At 36.8% G+C, this 13810-nt stretch overlaps 1 protein-coding gene across 2 annotated transcripts; it reads left to right on the forward strand.

Annotated features, from left to right (window-relative positions):
• The first annotated feature begins 1359 nt into the window (after window positions 1-1359).
• TRAF1 (TNF receptor associated factor 1) lies at window positions 1360-13471 on the forward strand. 2 transcript variants are annotated; one of them, XM_072430093.1, is made up of 10 exons: window positions 1363-1698; window positions 2524-2608; window positions 2841-2939; window positions 4443-4604; window positions 5518-5589; window positions 6206-6274; window positions 7011-7436; window positions 8972-9149; window positions 11284-11432; window positions 12927-13471. In XM_072430093.1, exons 1-10 carry the CDS (start codon window positions 1400-1402, stop codon window positions 13146-13148), a joined length of 1761 nt encoding a protein of 586 aa, XP_072286194.1. In that variant the 5' UTR covers window positions 1363-1399; the 3' UTR covers window positions 13149-13471. The 2 variants fall into 2 exon arrangements, with proteins under 2 accessions (XP_072286195.1, XP_072286194.1); XM_072430094.1 differs by lacking the exon at window positions 11284-11432 and having other exon boundaries at window positions 1360-1698; window positions 12927-13089.
• The last annotated feature ends 339 nt before the right edge of the window (window positions 13472-13810 follow it).

Here is a 13810-nt window from a genome sequence, read left to right on the forward strand (position 1 = left end):
GTGCAAAAATATATAGTCTGTTGTTCTAGATATGTGGTCCTGAAACCAATGGTGAATCTCTCCAGCATCAACAGCAATAAAAAAACAGACATGACCTTTAGTACTTCCACACCCCATCTCAAATAAAAAATGGACTTTATTACACTTTCATTGTTTCTCTAAAGTGGCATTTTCTTTTGTTTTTGCCAAAAACATACATTTGATGTCTAAAAAATATTTAAAGCCCCTCACACGTTATTTATTGTATAACAGCTGAGATTATACCAGTTTCAAATATTTATGTTGCATTGTTTTGCATAATAAGTGCTTTACAAACTGGTATTTTTCGTGAAAAAATAATAAAATGTATGCACACAAGCACAATACAGTTCCCATTTTTATTGCATCAATAGGAAAAAGATGAGACTGTGTTTGGTAAACAGACACTGGAAGCTTTAAAGATGTGTCTGCCCATGAAAGGTAAGAAAATATGATGCACAAAAATTTCCAGTGACACTTTAAAAACCTCCTAAATTTATCAGTTTAAAGTTAACCCTAAATAACTGCTAGAAATATTCTTCTTTTTCCAGCATGTGTGGCAATCCAATATTTTGTTTATGTTCATCATTTACTTACACATGCACTGGGAGTTCTCTTGATTTCATTTATTTAATTTCTAAAACTTTTTTTCTCCTCTAAACTTTGTAGCTACCACAATAGAACTAATAAGCCCATTTATGACAGTGTATAGGGCACTGACAGGTTCTCTTTTATTCTGTTAGATCCCTGATGTATCCACTGTCATTAGCCTATCAGATCAAACGAATTCTGCCCAATTCCTCCCAGCCCAGTAGCCATGCTTTCAAAGAGTTGAACCAGGTTCATAGAACAAAGGGACAATCCATGATGTTATCACTGATCATTTCCAGCTAACCATTATGGATAGATACCGCCAGACCCTGCAGGTGAGTCTTGGTACCATGTAGGGGGCACCTCTTTCTTTGACGCTGTAGATCTGGTGGACAGCTGTAAAGCCTGATGCTGATCAGTTTTATACTGGATGGCTCCCAGCTGCTATAAACTTTGTGTCGGAAGTAGAATCATGTATATATATATATATATATATATATATATATATACAGTACATAGCAAGGAAGGTGTTAGGAAAGTAAAAGACAAAACATGGCTGGGTTTCCCCTAGGCAAACATACATAGTGCACCAGCTATAATCCACGGACCATTACTGATTCCTTCCCTCCAGCACAACTTGTTTAAGAATATGAAACTTTAACCTGTCCCTTTCTGTATGCTTACTTCCTGTTAGATTGTGAAGTGTACTCTACGAGGCGTCTGGGGAAATCACACTCCGTCAGTGAGTGAAGTAATCAGGGAAATTTCTAGCAGGTTTCCCCAAAACATAATGATGGGGAGGGAGGTTGCATGTATTAATTTCTGTGTGACATCTGAACTGTTCACACACAAGAAGGACAGAGAAAGACACACCAGCCTGCAGACTTCATATGTCATGGCAAAACTGAAGAGTGGTCCATCTTCTTCACCAGACGAGAATGAGTTTGTGTCCGGCTACCCCACCAGCATCTGTGACCATGAACCTGGGAACAAGTACCTGTGCTGCAACTGCAACAACGTCCTGAAAAAGGCCCAGCAAACACTGTGCGGACACCGATACTGCGCACCATGCCTGGCCTGGATTATCAGGTCAGTCATCAATGTGGTCTGTCTACATCCCATTGTTCTCAACTATAACTAAAACATCACCTTTGGATGGACTGGCCCTTTATTAAAATTTTGTGTTATCTTTCTTGCTGAGATGGCTAAAGGAAGAGCAATAGCTAAAGTATAATTATTTTTTTGGGAAAAAATTCTGCTCCACTGTTCCTTTTCTCTTGGTCATGTGACCAGAAACCTGGACATTTGTTTCAGTGATCTCTGATGACCAGTTCTACCATGTGACCAAATGCCCAATATTTTGCTTTAATAAATTACAAGTTGGCAGCAGCATTTTTTTACAGAAACAGCTTTTTTAATACTGTGTCTGTACTTAGACTCTCCACTTGCAATACATTGCCTATGTACACACTGTAGATGATTGTCACCCAAGATGAATGATCGTGTTGTTCTAGCATGTGTACAGTGGTCCCCCAGTATGGTTCATCAATCTGTTCTGGAAGATAAATGAACAACCAACTGGGGGTACCATTGTACTTTCTATAGAAGAGAGCGCTGCATTGTGTGTACTGGGCTCCATTATTCTAGTGTCTTTGGAAACAGAAAAAAATTGTTACTAGCAACAGAAATCGGAGGTCTGTAGGTAGTCTCAAAAGGTAGTGAAGGGTAAAGATAACAATACATATGTTTAATTCAGTCTACAACCCTTATATATATATATATACATTTTTTATCTTCACTTAGTTCACATTATATTGTAGAATCTGAAACTGGCAATGGTAGAATTTCTTTTTATCTGTAGGGACGTAATCTGAGTCACACAATAAAATGCCATTTGTATGATTATCTGGACAGAAACCAAAAAAGTCCCATTTGCCCCAGATGTAAACAAGAGGACCCGGACACACTGACTGAGGACAGCTACCTCTCGGAGGACAGAGTGAGTAACAGTGGTTCTCTTTCTCTCTCCCCTGGACATTTCTGCATTAGTTGACTCAATTCTGTAAGCTCCTCCCCAAACTGAAATATCATTTGTGTGGACTTACCCTTTAATTAAAAAAGAACAATGTGACACTTTCATTATGAATTTAAGACTTTGGGACTTTTTTGCTGAGGTTTTGAATGTAGAAGAAAAAATCCCTTTATATAATAATTGTTTGATTCTATTTCAGGCTTTCATCGATGCAGCTATCAATAAAGAAATTTCAGAGCTCAGAGTTCATTGTCTGACAGCAACTTGCGACTGGAGTGGAGCACTGCGAGACTATGAGGTACTTTTTGTATGAATCTCATTTCTGGTCATGTAATATATTTTTATATTTTGACACATAAAATTGTTGCGTCATCTCCTGATTATACGGTAGTTCTCAGTATTTGTACTTATTCTTCATGCATGCACAGTGCACACTATCACTTCTCTTGCTCTGTAAACTGGGGGTAATTCTCAGCATCTTTTCTTACTCTGTATGTATGGACAGTACACAGGATCACTTCTCATGTTCTGTACGCTGGATGTAACACACAGTATGTGTTCCTATTCCTTATATGTGGATGCTACACACCATCACTTCTCTTGCCCTGTAAGCAGGGGTCAATTCTCAGCATTTTTCCTATTCTGTATGTATGGACCTTGAACAGTTGCAGTTCTCTTGTCCTGTAAAGACTCTGCAAATTAACATTTTTTTATGCACTGTAGTCTGGGTATAATTTTCAGTTCCTATTCTGTATGTATGGATTCTATATGTATGTTCTGTATATTTAGACCCTGCAAACCACTCACCACTTCTTTCATTCAGTATGCTGGGTATAATTTTTAATATCTGTTCTTTATGGTGTATTAACTTGTCTACAAAAAGGGAGGATTATTTATGTTTTGGAAAGATCTGTGTCTGAAATTCCCTTTCCAAAATTCATTGTTGGTTCAAGAAGTGTTCATTTATGTCCAGAGCGAGTTATCAATATTTGATGTCACAGATCCCTTTCAGGACCCCTTTAGTATCACCCACTTTGCACTCCCCTGCTGCCTGTACCAACTCTGCTCAGGGATCACCTCCTCTGCTCACTTCCTGATCATGTGACTCCCAGTCAGCTGCTCTCTTACCTCGGAGGACTAGAGTGTTCCGCAGACGTGCTTCTTAGACTGCTTAGACTCTGCGCCCTGTGCACGTCTCTGCCAACTGAGCTGGTGACACGGAGGGTTCACCATCCTGTCAATTGGAAAGTCAATGTCACCCAACCAGTTTCTGTAGAGAAATTCCAACATTTGAATCATGTGACCATCTGTGTGACAAGGTGTGGTCTTGGCTGGGTAGAAAAGGCATTTCAATATAAACAATTCTGTATAATATGACTGAACTGTGCACAGATATTATCAAAGCCAAAGTAGAAAATACAATACAACCTAATACTGTTACTGTCTGTTCTAGATTTAGTTGAAGGTTTTGATTGTATTTGCAAATCATAAATGATAGTCTTGTTATAGTTTACAAACCATAATTTTTTAAAAGCAAAAGGAAGGTTCCCAAATGACCCCACCTTTTTTTTAAATCGAATAAAATGTTAGGTGACAGAACTTTTACCTATTGGTGGCTTAGTAGATAAGATCAGAGTTTTGAACAGTATGTTTATCTAATCAAACTGGAATGGATAAGCTAATTTGTTCATGGAATTAGGCCATTGTAAGCATTTGTGTGTTGAGTGTGCCCAGGGAGGCTTTCCCGATATTTTTGAAAAGACATGACATATAAGTTATACCAGATTTCTACACCCTACAGGATCACCAAAGCCTCTGTGATTTTGCCCAAATTCTGTGCCACACTGGCTGTGGACAGACAGTGCAGCGGAGACACCTCGCCGACCACTTGGAGGCTGAATGCACCAATAACACAACAGTCTGCCCCAAATGCTCTGAGAGAGTTCCCACTACTGATTTCCTGGTAAGCATAATAAATATAAAGTACTAAAATACAACATAAACCTAAAATAAATTCACGGTATTTAACTATATTTGTCACTAAATACAGTATATTACTTTTTATTTATCATAATTCTATTGTATAATGCATATTTGTATAAAATGCATTTAGAGTGCATAAATCATTTTAAACAATTCACACTATGTGGTCTATTATGAGTGTATAATTTAAGATTTAGACAACTTTCACCCAACAGTAATAGATTCTCACTAAATTTTTTGTTAGAAAAATGTGACTTTTGAGTAGGTAATGTAAACCATTGTTCAACAACAATGATAATTAGACCCTATTCATATTATATTTGTCCTAATTATACAGTATATACAGATGTATTTATAATAAATAATCATACAGTTATGGTAAATGTATATATTTATACAATTATAAAGATTTTGGTAAGTTTAATAATTATCTATTGGACCAATAGCTATAATAAAATATTAGTTCATATATAGTTATCATATATATAATGTAAGAATGGACAGCTCTCCAACAACAGAAAGATACTGTGACGCATTATTTTACTTTAAACTTTTTAGTCTCATTTTGAATATTTCCTATTGTAAGAAGATATGTGAGTCTGTCTGTCCAAAGTGAAAGTGATATCTTTTTAAAGGGGGATTTTAGAAGCTTTCAGAAAAAAATATATGAGCTAGGAAATAACTACTTCCTACAGTTTCTAAGGTTAGAAGTTTCCAATTGAGAGATAAAAACACTCACTCATAAGGAATACAATAACAAATTTTGGCAAGACTTTCAGTTCAATAAAAGGAAAAAAACAGACGTCATTCCTGGACTGTTTTGGGCGTGGGGGTGTACTTTACAAATAGTTTCATATTGTGCATTTACTATCAGGAAACATCCTTCTTTTCAGAAACACAAATGTGAAAAATTTTCCCTGGAAGATCAAATGCAGAAGAAAAATGAAATGGTGCTAAAAGGGAAGGTAGGACAATTCTGCATTTTGGAAAAAAAAAAACAAAACAAAAAAATTCCCCTAAAGAAATTAAAATGATTTCTCTGTTTTTTAAAGGACAAAAAAATCCTCTTCATGCCAATTATATTCATTGAAAATATCTATAGGTATGATCATTGTAGATTACTTCCTGGATATTATTACAATTAAGGTATCTTCCACCAAATGAGGGTCAACCCTAATATAATCTACTGCTCATTCCCAGGAATGTAAGGAAACCGATTACATCATCCCAATAGATGTGCAGTGCCTTTGGCCAGATCACCAAATTGAAAGCAAAACTAAGGGTGACATTGGGGAATACCAGAATTTTTGTATTTAGTCATTCATTTACTAACAGAAAATTTATCCATTAACCCCTACAACTCAATGCTTTTAGGGGGTAGAGATAGAAACTCAAATTCAAAGTTTTTCTTGCCAGGTGCTGCAAGAATGATAACCATCTGGTGGATTAATGAAAATCCCGGCATCAAGCAAAACACAAATAGTTTTAGAAGGACTTAAATGCAATATTTTACTTTTGTTAAGAATATATTTTATGCTTTCATGAAAAAATAATAATGTCACTATCTTGTAATCATTACAGAACCAGAATTCTACCAATGCTAACTCAAAGGAAAAATGTCGATTTTCCCTGCTTGGCTGCACATACAAGGTACGTGCTATTGGGAAGAAGACATATCTCACCTAAAAATCATAAGGAAAGGGGATCATGATGAGCACAGTCAGTGTATTTGAAGGCCAAACATAATGATAAAGATTTAAAGTCAAACTCTAACAAAAACCTTTGCTTTAATAGGATTAGATCCTGCCTGTGTCCCCATTAGGGTGACTCTCATATTTTCTGTGCTGGTAATGAGTGTCACACACAATGGGATGTGAAAGGAAATTTCTCCAATGGGAACACAGACAGCAAGAACATTTTTTCTCAGTTTGGAGAAATGTAAGAGCTTCTGTAAGCAGTTAATGCTGTCTAGACAGAGCTTCCTCTTATTTCCTGTTTAGTCAGTAGGTGTCAGAAGAAATAAATAGAAAATTTTCCAATGGCTATATGGATAGATGTAATAAATATAACTCAATAGATGTTTCTAAAAAAAAGTGTTTGCTGGTGTTAGCCCTTATCAGACAGTGAGTGTTGATATAATGCCAGCACCAAGCATACATATTCATGATAGAAACAGAATCTACTTTCCTGCATTTAAGTACATCATATACAAATTCCCTGTCTCTAAATTAGTTTAGTTTTCATGTAACATTATTTCAGAAGGGTTGTTGGACACAATTCTAATCAGTAAACTGCTACAGGTGCAGATGCTCTTTTACCAAAGCTTCTGCTTTGTATTTATTTCTTGAAATAAATGGAAGTAATGTGTTCCTCTTTTTCCTTATAGGGCAGCAAAGAGAAGATGAAGGAACATGAGAAGTCATCTGTGGTGGCACACTTGTCCCTGGTAGCCCCTGTTTTACTGCAGATTAAGGAGAGCCTGTCACCAGCAAAGCCAGCTAAGAATGGATTCCATTACCCCATACAAGACTCCACTGCTCGTGCTGTCGAGAAAGTACTTTCCAACCTACAGAACGGGGAAATTAAAGCAGTAAATGATAACATTGCTGCGGAATGTGGCTGTCTAAATAAAAGCGGTCCTACAGGAGCAGATTTACATAACAGGTTGGCCATGCTGGAGGCCAGGACACAAGTGTTTGAAAACATTATTGCTGTCCTTAACCGTGAGATGGACGACACCACTGCTAAACTGTCAGCAGCGCTGACAGAGAAAAATGAGGAGCAAAAAAGAGTTAAAGCCTGTGAGCATAAAGTAAGCTGCCATTACTATCCTTAAGAATATTAGAAAATTCAAAATTAGGAAGGGGTGGCCTCATGGTTGTTAGGAAGTCAAGTTTAATATGCACATCATCAGTAACTGCTGTATAAGAAAAACAATTAGCTGTCCACTTAAAAGTTTAAATAGCCTGCGTGCTTCCTATGGATTTAGCATATAGTAACCTACAACAGAAAGTGTGTCACCCATTAAAGGTCTTTTTGTATACTGGAGGTTTCTGATTAGACTTGAGCAAAATCTCTGGCACCCATAAATATAAAGAACTTGAGTGATCTGTCCATGGACTACAGCATGCTACTGAAAATACAAATGACATAAGAAGGTAACACTGATGCTTCCAGGGACAAGAAATGTCAATGTGTGGTGTATGAATATTCCATGTCTTAAGAAAAAAACACACATGCATATACACACTCACGTTCACAAAAAAACATGAAAAAATCTACCTTTTTGCACCAATTTGAAATCTTCTGAAAATACCTATTTTTATGCACCAATTTATTCCAAAAAAAAAAAAAAAGAAATCACCTATCTCTCGTTCAGTTAGTGAGGTAGGTGACATATAAATGGCCCCAAGTTGGACTGAATTCTAGAAAGCTGTGCCAAAAACAAAAAGGAAGAGGCAAAAGGCAAGTTATTATCGGTTTCTCTGCATCTGATTATTTCCCATTACTGACTATTGACTATACTGTTCTGCACTGTGTCTCTGTACAGCAAGGGCCATCTCTGTTTAAGTAGTACATAGCTTCCTCACGTCATAGTCATTATCACGGGGAACAGTGAGAAGCACAGTAGAGACATCAGCAAATCTTACATTAAATCTCCTGGCACTAGTCATACAACAACTTACACTGGAGATATACAGCTCTGCCTCTGGATTCACAGGAGTGCCTAAGCACATTCACCTGCCAGGAAGTACACTGCTATTTGTCAAAAAGAAATAAAGACCAAAGGTACATTTCCAGGGTAATACTTTGGAAAAGTAACACTATTAAATGTTCTCTATAACACAGAAACTTGTTACATTTCAAGTTCTGGTCCAGTTGAAGTAAAGCTTTGTTCAGAACTGCAGCTGTTCCTGTGCAGCTCTCATTAACAGGTCACTTGCAGCTCTGCACTGGTTCTTAAAGAACTATTATTTGCACACCAAATCGGTCATTGTTTCCCCCATTAATTATTTATAGATTTAATTTTCTTGAATTAGTTAACCATCTTTTAAAATCTTTTAAAATCTAAACCACTTTTGTGTTTCTAGCAAAATTTCAATTAGACATAGTGTTAAAATCACTAATCGTATGGTAATGGTAAAATTACAAATCATAATACAGATAAAATACTTGTAGTCAAAAGCAATATTCAAAATATATGGTTATATTATGAAAAAAAAATGTTAGTAAACAGTAAGAGAGAAAATGCACGGTGTATACCAAGGATTAGGGTAAAAGTTGTTACATAAAGCAAAAAATAGCCATAATCACCAAGTTAACCAAACTGTTCTAATTTTTCTGCAGATCACTGACTTGCGCTGTACATTGGCAGCGAAGGAGATGGCACTAAATGAATTACACATGCGTCTGTCAACTCTCGAGCAAACCTCATATGACGGGGTGTTTCTATGGAAGATCAGCAACTTTACACAGAAATGTCATGATGCTGTGACAGGAAGAGCTATCAGCCTTTATTCTCCAGGTATACCACCCTACTACACCTCTGCCCAGAAGTAAACAATGGGAAAATGGGCAAAAACCCATAATAACCAGTTTACTTATATCAGACACGTGAATTCCGATTGGACTGATTAATTTTATAATTTTTCATTGTAATAACTTGCAGAGCCCTATTTCCTAAGTGCTATACAGAAAACAATAAGCCCTTGGACCAGAAAATCCTATTCTCTAATGTCATATTACAGTCACCCACTAATATTAATATACATATGTAGTTTTGTTCCACCTGTCACATGTTATTGTTATATAGATATTACATATTCTGCAATGTTGCATTCACGTCGGTCTTTGCAGAACGTACACTCTAAAGTTCTACCACCATCACACAGCATTGTTACATACTTATAAAGCGGTAACATATTCCATGGTGATGTACAATGGACTTCAAACTCAGTGTCTGCAGAATAGGACACTTTAATTCCCCACCCCCATTGTCATACATGGGACCCAGTCATATGTTATTTTTAATTATTTATCTAAATATAGGATATTTCATATAACCAAATACAATACAAAAACATGCTTTTTTATATTGAGTAAATATATTTATGTCATGTTCATGCGGTCAACTTAAACACACAAAGATTTCAGTGAAAACAATTAACAAGAAGCTTACCAATGAACCGGAAAAACACTCTAAATTTATGGAGCAAAGCGAAAGTAACAAAGTCATGTTAAGTATACGTTTCCTATTTAACAATTAAATACAACCACTTAATTACAAGTGCTCAGCAGTATTTGGTTTAGGATGGTGGATTGGGAGTAATGCCAAAGTCTGCGCTGATAATTGAAGTTGTTAAGTGTTCTACAGAATGACTTCAAATCCCACAATTGCACTGTCATTCGCCAAGGGAAACTGATTTTGAATGTTCATGTTTTAATTGTTGAGGTCAGGGCAGAAATTATTGTTACAGATATGTTGTGTTGCTCTAAATACTAAACACAATGGAACTACAAGTCTTAGCATGCTTTGTCAGCCAGAAGTAGGAAGTGTGTGCTGTGGGATGCTTTTTGTGCCTCTAGTTAGACAATCTGCATCACAGCCATAGAGGTTCAACAGATTCATCCTACTGCACAACAGTCCTGGCTGAGTCTGGTTCCTCTTCTAAAAAGCAAGTGGTTCAGTTTGAAATGTTTAAATCCTTGATGCCAAACCTATAGCCCAGGTGTCACATGCATCACTTTGGATGCCCCTATTAGAACCCCTGCACACAGTAGTCTGGGTTTTTCTTATCTAAGTGTCCAGACAAGTAAAGGAAATATATTCTGTACTCTGAATTCCAGTACTTGACCTTTTTTTAGTACTTTTTTACACTATATTTTTTTCTTCAGTGCTGTTCTCTTTTAGGTATTTTTGTTTTCCTTTTTTAATCTGTTAATCTTTTTTATTAGATCTTTCTAGGGCCAGTTTAGACCAGTTTAGAGGGGTTGAAGGGAGGACAAATGTGTAATCATTGATTTGCGCAGGGGCTGTAATAACAGTGATCTTAGTCTCTGTGACTTCAGTCCAGAGCTATGTAGGCAAGCTAGATAATTGTCATTCATGATTAACGATCATGATCTAGTGTGTGTACAGTGGCCCTGGTTGCGCTTAGCAATCACGTGGACTGCTTATCAACTGACCAGGATCAACCACTGTAATTTCCCATGGAGGATGACGCAGCAGGGTTCCTCCCAGTCATCTCTTTCCCTCCCTTTATAATAGAACTGAACTGCACTGTGTGCACTGCACTTGTTCCCTTGTCATTGGAAACATTCAGTTTGTTTCCAGAGACAGAAACTTGACATGTGTACATAGACTATGACTGTTTCCTGTAGCATATCTCTAGGCTTTAAACCATCACCTGTTGCATGTTCAAAGTCCCTGACAGTTTTCTATAGTATTACCTTAACTGAATATTTTTTGCTACCCTTTAGTAATTTCAGGGACCTTATCAATGGCCTTTATATTAAAAAGTTGATCACTAGTCTATATATCCAGTGAAATTGGTGCCAGTGCTCTACATTTACTATGCTTTGCTTTGCACGCTGTAGGTTTATATTACTCGTACAGGAACCATTTCCTGAATAATAAACTAAGTCATTCTTCTTTACAGCCTTCTACACTGCCAGATATGGCTATAAAGTGTGCCTTCGCATTTATTTAAACGGGGATGGAGCTGGCAAGGGATCACATGTCTCCCTGTTCTTTGCCATCATGAAAGGAGAATATGATGCTCTGCTGCCCTGGCCCTTTAAACAGAAGGTAACATTTCTACCCCTGTGGTCATTATTAATAAAGATTGTGTAATCCAGGAACAAAGAACCATGCCTCACCTTTGTTCCACATGAAGATAATTACTGTAACAACTGAACAGTGTTTACATTAAATCACTGGCATCAGCATGACACAGAGTTGCTTTAGAAAGTCATTTTAAGCTGAACGCCATAAAAACTGATAACTACACAGGAAAAATACATATAAAAAAAAATAGAAGGCTAGTACTAGTGGAATTTGTTATTTAGACAAATGTGTAAAAAATATATAAATAAGGGAATTTATACATCTGCCTAAATACATATATAGTTGCTGTTTTACTTCTCAGAGGTTTTGTGTTTCTGCCCTTTCTTGCTTATCTGTCACACAGCACAGCCCCATTTCCCTAAATTTTTTTCTGCTGCAGTGAAGTAACACTTACAGGTCTGGCTACTCCCCCATTCTGAAAATGGACAGTGAAAGAAGAAGCAGTACCCTGACACACTTTTCCCCTCCTGCTAGTAGTACATAAATGCTGAAGCTGCTTCTTCTTCTTCTCCCTATCTGGGTTCTATAGTTTTAGGGATTTACACAATGTTATTAGAAAATCAAATTTAGGTACTTTCTCTGCTTGTATAAAAATGTATTTATAATTTATGAATTTAAACACAGTTCTGTTTATTTGTGTCTCCCTGGAGTTTATTTTTAAGGGGAACTCGAACTGTTAACATTTAAATGTATACACGTATTAGCCAAATGGGACAAATCTAAACCTTCTGTCATTTCATTGACATATCTATAGTTGTTTTACAACCCACAGATGACTTTTTGTTCTGGTAATTCTGTAGAGGAGAAGTACATATTGGCTTTTAGTACCTCCTTTAGTCTAATATGGGGGCTTTCAAAGTTCCATAAACATCAGATGTTTCATTATCATTGCAGCTGTGATGACATCTGTGTGTTACTATTATGTCTTTTTTTTTCAGTCTCCTTTTATGGACAGCGCTCTTTTATTATACTTTTTTTTTAAGCTGAAGGAAGAAGTCCTAAATCTAAACTACATAAATCATCTAGGACTAAGGTACAATTTTGACAACCAGGTCTTGCTCATTGTCCTAGGAGGTGCTGCAGCAGTTCCTGTTTACAATATGCCAGCAAACAATGTTTGCATGCATCATTGACAGGTACATTGTAAAAATAGGGTTATGTTGCATTTACATAAATTCCTTTATATATAGAAGAAAAGGGTTGACCTTACATGTGAACATTCCAGCAGTAAAGAAGCTTACATGTCAACAAGCAAAAGTATTATTCTTTAGTCACTCCAGCTCTTTAGTCTATATAGGCCTGAGAGTGAATAATTGGTGTGCAGGTGATTTGTGGATCTTCTGTTACCATATGATAAAATCCCTCCACAATGTAGGTGAAATACTTTGCCTTATGTAGAACACTTTGTAGTACTTTGCCGTATGTAGAACTGACAACCTCTCCTCCTTTTTCTAGGTGACATTTATGCTGCTTGACCAGAGTAACCGAGAACATGTGTTTGATGCGTTCCGTCCAGACTTCTCCTCTGCCTCCTTCCAACGACCAGTCAATGACATGAACATTGCTAGTGGCTGCCCCTTGTTCTGCCTCCTGTCAAAATTACAGACCTTAAAAAACAGCTATGTGAAAGAGGACACCCTCTTCATTCGCTGTATTATTGACACAAATTCTTCATAGCCACCATGCAGGAACACAAATCCTATATGCTAAACTGACAGTGTTATGTGAATAGAGTACCGATACTTACTAAGTATCTGTTCCGAAGTTATGGATCTTTATATATGGGGCACTAATTAGGTCTAAGCTGACCATAAAAAACATAACCAGACAAGTGCCAAACACTGATTAGATGGTCCCTATGCCTTTACCAGTTAGGCACATGTAGAAAAATGTCATAGGCATGGTGATGTGGAGGGAAAGGGTGGTTCTGGGCTTGTATTGGTGTCAGGCCTTGGACTGCTTATGGACAGTTGGACAGCAATTGTGGTTTACAAAGATAATTTTAAAATACAATGAGCCTGATATATTAAAACTCTCAAAGACTAATGAAGGTAGACTATCATGGAAGTACCTGATTGATACAGGGAATCTGGAATGCATTTTCTAAAACTCATATGCTGTTACCTGGCAAATGTTTTAAGTTCTGGTTTAGATCGATACCAGGTTTGCTGGATCACCCAGGTTCACTCATGATGGTCTATTTTCTCCAGCCTAGGAGAGCTTTATTAAATCAGGTACAAATTGTGAATATATATATATATATATATATATATATGTATTTTTTTTTTTTACCTTTATATTAGGTTTAACATAGGTCAGGTACTAACAATGAACTGAAT

The sequence above is a fragment of the Pyxicephalus adspersus genome, chromosome Z (assembly GCF_032062135.1).
Source record: "Pyxicephalus adspersus chromosome Z, UCB_Pads_2.0, whole genome shotgun sequence".
Classification (NCBI taxonomy): Eukaryota; Metazoa; Chordata; class Amphibia; order Anura; family Pyxicephalidae; genus Pyxicephalus; species Pyxicephalus adspersus.